The following is a 9,555-nucleotide window of genomic DNA, read 5'->3' on the forward strand; positions in this document are numbered from 1 at the left end:
TCCCCTTGGTCTCCAGAAAGTGTAGAAAAAAAGGGTCAAAAGTGAAAAAATGCATTTTTCTGGAGTGCCGGAACGCATTTATAGGCATCAGAATTTGGCCAGAACGGCCCGTTCCGAATCCGGAACGGGCCGTTCTGGGCACATAGAACATATACAAAAGCCTCTCCTAGAACGGCCCGTTCTAAAACCAGAACGGCCCGTTCTGAGTCAATATTTTGTTCTGTAAAACCACATCCAGAACGGCCCGTTCCCAAATTGGAACGGCCCGTTCTGGGTTAAAATTTTACCCAGAAATGCTCGAGTTGGAACGACTCGTTCCCAAAGTGAAATGGCCCGTTCCTGGGCTATGAAAATCCAGAATTACTAATTAATAAATAAATAAATAACATATATAAATATAATATATATATATATATATCAAATTAAAATAAAATTTCAATTCAATTTAAAACATGATTTTCTTCAAATAATAATTATAACAAAATATCATAATAATATTATACAAAATAATTTTCATAAATGATTATTATTAAAAACCTTTAAAAATTCAATCAAACCCATTTAATTAATCAATATAATTATAAGGAAATAATCTTCATAAATACAAAAATAAATAATAATTATTCGTAGTATTAGTAAAAAAATTCAGGGTGTTACACCTTGGTCATAGCTATCCTATGTGTGCACAAATCCGATGTCTCGAGGAGATTCAAGTTGGACATCTTCTCTCAGGGAAGATACCTTGAAAGGTCTTGTACATTAGTCTCTCTGGTAGAACACTAATATTGAAGACCTTGTTCAAAAGGTTACTCAGAAGAAAGATTCAGAAGCAAACTACTTCTAAAAAATATATTGACAACACCAGAATAAAAATACAATATAATATATATTAGTACTACATAAAAATTAAGCCAACGAACCTATTTTGAAGTTTATAAAAGAGAGACCAATGGAACTATTTGAAACAAGATAAAAGATTTATCAAAGTACAAGCTTTCATAGTTATAAACAGTCTTGTAATAGAAAAAGAAGTAAGAAACTTCCTTATTGGAACCTCATAATCAAGGAGAGATTATTGTAATCTTAACAATTGTTATGATACAAAAAAAAAGTCTTGAATCTGTTAAAAACTTGTCCTACCCAAATATGGCATTTAGAAATGTAGGAAGGTATGAAAAGTTTCAACTAATTTATTGGGTGAACTCGTAGCAAGTGGTTGTGAGGGATGTAGTCTCAACAAGTTGTTGAGGAAGGAAAATTAGCAAGTGGTTAAGTGAGGAACACGACAGCAAGTGACTGTGTTGTGTTGTGTGATTGTAAATCCAATAGGTAGCTAATAGTGTAATCAAATCAATTGTTTCTGATATAGCGAAAAATCTCACAATATGTGAGGATTGAGTGTAGCCTATGTATAAACCAATATAAATTCCTCTTTGCAATCTCTTTTACCCTATCTAATTTACTTGTTTCAACTGTTTTATTATTAATTATATCTATGTTGCATATTCAACCATTATGTTAAAATCTAGTAAAGGATTTTTTTAAAAAAAGAACCAAGTTTATAAAACCATAAACATTTAAAAACTATTTTATAGAAAATCATTCAAAAGCAGTCCTTAATAAAACTAAGTTTGAAAAAACTTTTAAAAGTTCACGCTTCTAAGTATCAAAATTTTATAAAGACTTGATTTTTAAGGAATACAACAATTCAAACCCTCCTCTCTTTTTTTTGGTTAACAGTTACTTCATAAACATGCATGAAAATATATATATATATATATATATATATATATATATTCTCAAATGGCATATTTTCATTTGACCCTTTTTAAGGCTGGAAACAAGGAAATCGCTTTTTTTTTTCCGCAAGCAGAAACTTTTACTATCGCTTTTCTCAGGAATGATTTTTCTCTTCTCTGCAATTTTTACTCTGTTTTTCATAGGTGATTTGTGCCTAAAACAGGTAAGAACAAGTAGGTTTTTTTGTTATGATTTCGAAACATATTCCAAAAATAAATTTAACAAGTTCTGAAATTTTCTCATCTCAAATTGCTTTCAAATTAATACTTACCATACAACGATTTATTTTTTTCTTATTATGTTCTGAAAAATCAATTCTCAAAAATTATATTTCATAATAATATTTAAAAATAAAAAAACCAAATTTCCATCAATCATGCCCCAGATTTTTACCAAGTCAAAATTATAAAAACAAGGCAAGATAAACTGCAACTTGGGTTAAATCCGGCAATATATTTCATTTCAGAATGGAAGTTACAATGTATGTATGTAGCTATCATTTCCCATTCAACAGTCCCAAATGACTGCATCTACTCTCAGATCTCAGAGAAGGAACTGATTATCTTGAAGCCGTGATTTTCCGGTAGAGGTGCATTTCCAGGTCGAATAGAAATTATCACCTCCAAGCCTGAAACATGAACAATTGTCAATGTGCATACAAAACAACTAAAATCTTCAAAAAAGGTTGCAGAAGTTCTCGTTATACTCTTCACATTAACCCATTAAGGGCCCATTTGGAGTGGTTGCAAGATTTTGGTTTTCATATATCATTTTGAAAACAAAACATGTTTGATAAAATAAAATAGAGCTGAAATAGGTTTCAACTGAATTTCAAAATACCTTTACATTCATTTTCAAAACTAAGAAAAATGATTTATAAATTTCAATTTTAGTTTTTAAAAAATAAACTTTCATGATATTTTACAATAATTCTTCCTGGCATCGTCACCAACACTAATGCTACTATCATCACCATTATCATTGACATTGTCAGTGTTACGACACAAATACACCATTAAACTAATTTTAATATAATAAGAAATTTTCAAAGTGAGTTTTTTCTAAAATTTAATAGAAAGAAACTAAAACTACAGTTTTTTTAAAAAAATGTATTAAACTTAAAACTAAAATCCAGTCCAAACGGGCCCTAATGTACTATCAACAAACAATGAGTAAAAATCCTCGCAAGGATGAGGTGTATGTACTAATAATGTACCAAGTACATGAAACGGCTGTATTGCATTTACTGAGCTAAAATTGATATCAACTTCATATTTTTCATGTTTCCCCAATCGGGGTGGAAGCTACTGTCCTGTCTATTGTTCTTAATTATTTACATGTGAACAGATATGAATGTTGGCTTTTTAAACAGTAGTTCTAGTAAGAACAAACAGTTTTGGTGCAAATGGCCTATTTGGATATACTTCTTTAAAAACACTTATATGAAAAAATAAAAATAAAAAAAAAGAATGAAATTAACTTCTCCATAAATTAAAAATATCTTAAGCATAAGCTAACTTGTAGAATTTCTCTTCTATTAGCTTATTCTTATTTTTAATTTATAGATAAATTAATTTTAACTTATAGAGAAACTTATTTCAACTTTCGTTCCTATTTTCTTCTTTTAGAAGGGTTTCTAAAGAAAAATTTATTAAAACAGACCCAAAACTTCAAAAGTTAACAGTAAGTAACCAATCAATAAAAAAAAATCATGGCAGATATTCTGGGTTAATGATCCACGAAGAAAAACTTGCTAAACAATCGTGTTTAACAAAACAAGCAGTATGAATTTATATCTATACTGAAAAGCTTCCCCAGTTGTCAAATTGAGGATTTTGATACAATTATTTTCCTATTGAAATAAAAAATAATATTCAGAAGTAAAAACAGAAAAACAAAATCTAAGAATTCGGCATGAAACCGACTATAGTTCATTGTATTGCACCTTCAACAAAGTTTAATGCTGGTTTTAGTTTGACATATATGATTATTTTAGGGGAAAAAATTGACTCAAGTAATGCCAAATTGAAGTTCTGGCTTCCAAAAAGCACCAAGGAAAGATGATTAGGAAGAGTTTGTATAAGAAATTAAATAGCTTCCGAAGCAGCTACAATATCAGTATTTGGTTATATCAGCATATCAGGTTGAAAGGCACATACCTGCTGCCTTAGCAGCTGTAGCTTCTTGATAAACATCAGTGACAAATAAAATATCTGATGGCTTATCAACACCAAGAGACTCAGAAATTTCAACATAACTGCGTGTCTCTCTTTTGTTCCTGCAAAAGAAGTTTTGCATGGAATAGGTTAACTTTAGACAGGCATTGTTGAGAAGCAACATTGAGATTAAACAAAACATTACCCCACTGTGGTGTCAAAAAAACCAGATAAATATTTTCTTAGGTCCCCATGGTTTGTATGTCCAAATATTAGCCTTTGTGCCAACCTGCTACCACTAGAATATATGTATACCTGTTCCAATGATTAGAAATAGCAATTAGAAATGCAATTAAAACATGTCTTCCAGATATCAGATAATAAACACCCAAAATGTGATCGCTATATTTGTTCCTTTTCCATTCTTGTCTAATGGAACAACACAATAGTTTTATCTCTCTAAGGGAGCTTTGGTGATCACACAACGCTATCAGACTCAGTTAAAAACTAAATTCTCAAAGATACTATTCACATTGATTTCTTTTAATAATTTCCATAAATCTCACAACACTAAAAATCATGTAATTTACTCTCCCTGTTGGTGCCTTTTAGGTCAACAGGAATAAAAGTTGCCCTACCATCAAATTTCAGTAGAGGGTAGTTGTAAAATTTTTGCAGTTAAACGAGACAGAAATGGAAATGTAATAAAGAAGGAGAGAATAGAAATGGAAAATAGTTAGCAATATGGGACAGAAAGAACGGCACAGCTATGAAAATGAAATTGCAACTGCAACCTTTTTGCCCAAGGCATGCCACTTTTCTAGAGCTTCTGGCACATCATCAAAAACTACTCCCTTCAATTCATTATTCTCGTAACCGGTGCGCCACATGTGACCCTGCATAGCTAAATCTTTCAAATTTAAATTAAATAAAGAGAAGAGTTTTGCTAAATTATTTTTAATTACCTGCAACTCTTTCAAGGCAGTGATCTTTCTATCTGCTTTAATCATAGCTTCTACATTAGTTACTAGTGCAGCAATTACTTCTTCTTTCCCAGAATCATCAGGGGGAACAGGCACAGCACCTGCAATCCCTTGTTCAAGGTCGCTTTGAACCTATGGTCACAGAGTAAGGAAGTCAAGTGATCCAAAATCATTGAATGCAAGTTACAAACTAACTTGTACAAAAATACCAAAATAAAATGAAGTGTGACCATTTGAAGAAAAATTGAATCGAATAAACATGACAAACTACAAATTCATAGTATGTATGTGTTTCTAATAATAGTGTGCAGAACATGTAGTCCCTCAGCACAGGTTTCCATTCCATAGGTCTAAATAGCATAATCAATTAACCATAACAACTCTATAAGAATCTTACTTGTTGGCGAAGCAACTTGATATCAGCTTGGGTATCAGGAGTTTCATACGTCACAGATAGATGCCTCCCAACATTTTGACGTGCATATGGGAAGAGAACTTCCGTAACAAATGATATGGGAGTAGTAGTTCCTTCAATGTCAAGAACAATGCAACACTGCAATACAAACGGAGAAAATAATCAATTATTGAATCTGAAACTACATGGAAAGACAACTGATGTCTAACCAGTCAACTGAGCATAAAGGATTTTGTTTAAGGAATTTAAAGGAATGATACTACTGAAAAGTTTAGAGGTATAAAGTTTAAATAAATAGAGAACATCATCTCACTGGAAATGGATTAATTTCACCATTAGCCTTCCTTGTCTTATCCGACGCATTTGACTCCCCAGCAAACCTTAGACTTCTAATACTATGTATTGGGCCATGATTTGGAGTAGACCAGTCCAATCCTAGTTGGTGAAGTTTGATAGCAGCTTCAAAGAGGTAATGATAACACTCAGCCTGGAACAGAACCACCCATTTACAAGAAAGCATGATAATGTATAAACAAATATCCCAAAGACATAAAAAGCTTTACATTTTCATCAGGAATTTTATACGTTCTGGAACTTGTAAGCAGAAAGTTTAAATAAACATAATTTTTTTTATGTGATTCCAATCTTTTCATGTGGACAGCACAAGTTACACAAACCTGAGTTTTAGCACTGATCCATGAGTCTCCCCAAACATATATTCCATGGTTGCGTACAAGTACAGCAGTAGTTTTAGGGTAGGCTTCAATCTATGAATTGGAAAAAAGAATAATTAAGGTAGATCGTTTGTAATTAAAAAAGTAGATAAGAGAGAAAAATAATGCATCATGTGGACTATGTATAATGTAACCTTCAGGGGATCCCAACCTACACGTTTATGCTATATGTGAAGAAAACTATCACACAAATGTAAAAAAACAAATGAATATGTGAATCCAGAATCATGATGTAATTCATATATAATCAGAAAGTTGGAATAATTTTCAGAATAAAACATACAGCTTTAGCTAGAGATTCTGTGAGCTCATATTCGTAGGCTGTGTTCTCTATAATGGGGACCACAAGTTCATCATAATAACCATGCCCCTTGATTCCTTTTATCATTTCCATGTGAGTAATCTGCAATTTGTGATGGTAACCACTAACCAAAATCAAATCAAAATAACTAAAGGAAAAATAAACTACTGAAACACACAATTCAAGCAAACAAATCACAATTACTACAACTAGTTCAAAAGTACGTTTGCCATTCTTAGAGCAATATATAATAAGTTATAACAACATATAAAAACCACAGTCCTGACCTTGATCAAAAAGGAGGAATAAAACCCTAAAAAAACAGATTAAAAAAAAGATGCCAGGTGCTTTTTCCATTTCCTATCTGCCCTCAAACAAGAAAATTGAAATCTTCAATTTTCAAAACAAGAGTTTGTCCACATTCAAATTATTTGTTAGTAGAAAATATAACACTCCAAGTTATTGCATTTTGGATCAATTCTTTCTCTATATTCAGGATGACCCTAACATTATAATTTTCACTACCAGAAATACCAATGAACTTTTAAACTCCGGGTAGAAGGGCTCCTCGAATAGCATCAACCAGAATGTCTCATGAAAGCTCCTCTGATGTTATTCTCTCCCAATGAGATCAGCTATATAAAATCAATCATAAGTACATAGCATACAATTTAATTTGTGAAGCAAATGTGATTAGTACATGTTTGGTTTAACTAATTTTGGAAGAATAATATCTTATTTTTGTCAGCTTTCAAACAGAGTTTTTGAAAAAATAAAGGAGATTATTACCCACGAACAAGAAAGCTATGTCCAAACACACATGGTTGATCAAGTGTGATGGTTATACAACAGGAGGTGGGAGGAAACCATTTAAAATTTCGTTATTGCCAGATTCGTGAGACCTACATATAGTCTGGTGGCTACTCTCGAGACAAAAATCAAATATGCGACACTCACAATTTGCTCTCCCTCTCGGGTATAAAATGGCTTGTCCTATCATCCAATTCTGATAAATAAGCTAAAGGGATTATTTGGGAACTCGTCTTAAGGAAATGCACAAAATTAAAAATTCAAATAAGTAAATGCATTTCAAGAGTGAATTTGAATTGTACAAAAATGGATAGGCATTTAGCACTATATATTACCTCATCAGTGATCCCCACCTGGTAGTTTAATTATAATTACAGTTTAAGGAGCATTTTGTTGCGAGATTTCTGCTGCCCAACCAGAATTGAGCACTCCAGAAATTCATATATCCTAGTAATGTGACAATTTTATGTGATTTGTATTCACATTCTATTACCAGTTCCATACCAAATTTAAAGATCAAAAGGTTACAAATAATTACGTATTATAATTTTGAATTCGAATCTCTAATCTTAGAACACCATAAGTTTACAAAACTTCAAAGCATCCATGTATAAATACTTACTCGAAATTCCTTTGCTAAAGGATTGAGCATTGTTACAAGACAAGATTCTATTCCATGACTGTGGATAACCGCCCCAGCATCACACATTTCATATGCCTGGAGTAGAAAGGGAAATGCACATTACTTTCAAACACAATCAGGAAAATATCTTCTAAACTTCTGATGCTAGTCAGCCTATTGTAGATTTTACCAAAAATAGCTTTCCAATGAAAAATTCACAACCAAACTATTCAACTATCAAATTAATATAAGTATAAATATATTCATTAGGAAATGAAAGCATACAGAGAGGTTAGATTAGAACATTGAAGCATTTATCAACAGAATGCATACTTATAATTATAAATGGCAGGAATCTAGAACCCTTTTCTACTACACTAACATGATCAACATCACCTACTGATTCCAAAGATGTGGTGACATTCATAAAATTTTCTAAAAGCATACCACAATTCAAATTGTACATGAAAACAATAGTAGGAAATTGCATCATTTTACACTAACCATACAGCACAGCATCAACTAACCTCACCTTCATGAAAAGTGGACCACAATCAGAGCACTTGGGAGGTTTTTGAGGGTACGGTTTGGGAGATGGTGCAGACAAGACTGTTCCATTGTGGGATAACACATACATGTCCTCTGGCTCCATTCTTTCCTTCTGAACACCTGCACATTTTATTTATTCATTTTATTATCATAAAAAAAAAAGGTTTAAATTCTATGCACTCTCATAGCATGTTTGTGAAAGCTTAATTATCAACATTTCAGCTGTTTTCTTAAAGAACTTCTTTCTTTTTCGCCAAAAATAAGTTGTATGTTTTGGAACAATAACTAAAAATTTTAGAAACTTTATTTTTTCTTAAACAAAAAATAAATTGATTATTGAAATAATATACTTACATTGTTAAAAACACGTGTGTAAAATCAGCAAATCAGTCAGAATCAATAATTGGTATGACAAACTTATCAGACAACACAGTTTATGATTGGATGACATTATTGCTTTCGTTGGATACACTATTTAATCTTAAAAAACAAAAAGGATACAAAATGATGAATGCAAACAATAAGTAAAAAGTGAGTTAGCACATGACAGGGGCATAGAAGTGGAAAAAAATGAAAAAGGAAAGTTTTTGATAAGAGGGTAAGAGAGGAAAGGAAAGGACCTGAAGGGGACATGAGAATGAGTTGGTGGGGTTTGGGAATGGAGGGATCATGGACTTTGATGGTGATGCTGCCACCAGTTCCAGAGACCCATCCAAGGGAATAGAAGTGGCGACAAAGTTCTGATATCAACGCTCTCGTTTCCTTCACTGCCTCTCCTTCCAGGTATGTGGCAGCCATGGGTTCTACTCAAACTGTGAAGGGGAACACACTTTGTAGGGATCTAGAGAGAAGGAATTTCAACATTTATTTTTTTTATTTATGATTGTTTGTTAATTTTGTTGATTAAACATCTATACACCATCAAAGTAAAATTTACATTGATAATTAATTATAACTTTTATTTGTGTCATGTTACTGTAAACACATTTATTTTTAACAGTAACATAATATAATTAAAAGATATAATTAATTGTTAGTGTAAAAAAAAATTATCTCGACAGTGTATAAGTAATTAACGAAAAATATAAAGGTTTAAATCTAAGAAATGATGGAATTTCATACATTATTGTGACACTTTTTTTGTCCGCACTCTTACTTAAATTATTCTTTGATTTTTTCTTCTGA

At 31.9% G+C, this 9,555-nt stretch overlaps 1 protein-coding gene across 3 annotated transcripts; it reads right to left on the reverse strand.

Annotated features, from left to right (window-relative positions):
* Nucleotides 1-2,115: 2,115 nt before the first annotated feature.
* LOC109812913 (putative bifunctional methylthioribulose-1-phosphate dehydratase/enolase-phosphatase E1) lies at nucleotides 2,116-9,227 on the reverse strand. 3 transcript variants are annotated; one of them, XM_083062374.1, is made up of 12 exons: nucleotides 8,991-9,227; nucleotides 8,354-8,490; nucleotides 7,822-7,917; nucleotides 6,372-6,491; nucleotides 5,918-6,121; nucleotides 5,668-5,841; nucleotides 5,337-5,492; nucleotides 4,922-5,071; nucleotides 4,751-4,852; nucleotides 4,162-4,271; nucleotides 3,960-4,078; nucleotides 2,116-2,428 (listed from the first exon to the last, which is right to left on the reverse strand). In XM_083062374.1, exons 1-12 carry the CDS (start codon nucleotides 9,166-9,168, stop codon nucleotides 2,337-2,339), a joined length of 1,638 nt encoding a protein of 545 aa, XP_082918500.1. In that variant the 5' UTR covers nucleotides 9,169-9,227; the 3' UTR covers nucleotides 2,116-2,336. The 3 variants fall into 3 exon arrangements, with proteins under 3 accessions (XP_082918500.1, XP_020232564.1, XP_082918502.1); XM_020376975.3 differs by having other exon boundaries at nucleotides 6,032-6,121; nucleotides 8,991-9,225; XM_083062376.1 differs by lacking the exons at nucleotides 7,822-7,917; nucleotides 8,354-8,490; nucleotides 8,991-9,227 and adding an exon at nucleotides 6,915-7,014.
* Between the last annotated feature and the right edge of the window lie 328 nt (nucleotides 9,228-9,555).

Source organism: Cajanus cajan, chromosome 8 (genome assembly GCF_000230855.2).
Source record: "Cajanus cajan strain Asha chromosome 8, NIPB_CcT2T_4, whole genome shotgun sequence".
NCBI classification, from domain to species: Eukaryota; Viridiplantae; Streptophyta; class Magnoliopsida; order Fabales; family Fabaceae; genus Cajanus; species Cajanus cajan.

Coding starts and splice junctions, on each gene's coding strand:
- LOC109812913 (XM_083062374.1), bottom strand. CDS start 9,168: ATGGCTGCCACATACCTGGAAGGAGAGGCAGTGAAGGAAACGAGAGCG. Junction 6,492..7,821: donor CTTTAGCAAAGGAATTTCGA/GTAAGTATTTAT, acceptor CACAAATTGCAG/ATTACTCACATGGAAATGAT. Junction 5,493..5,667: donor GTGAAATTAATCCATTTCCA/GTGAGATGATGT, acceptor TTTGTATTGCAG/TGTTGCATTGTTCTTGACAT.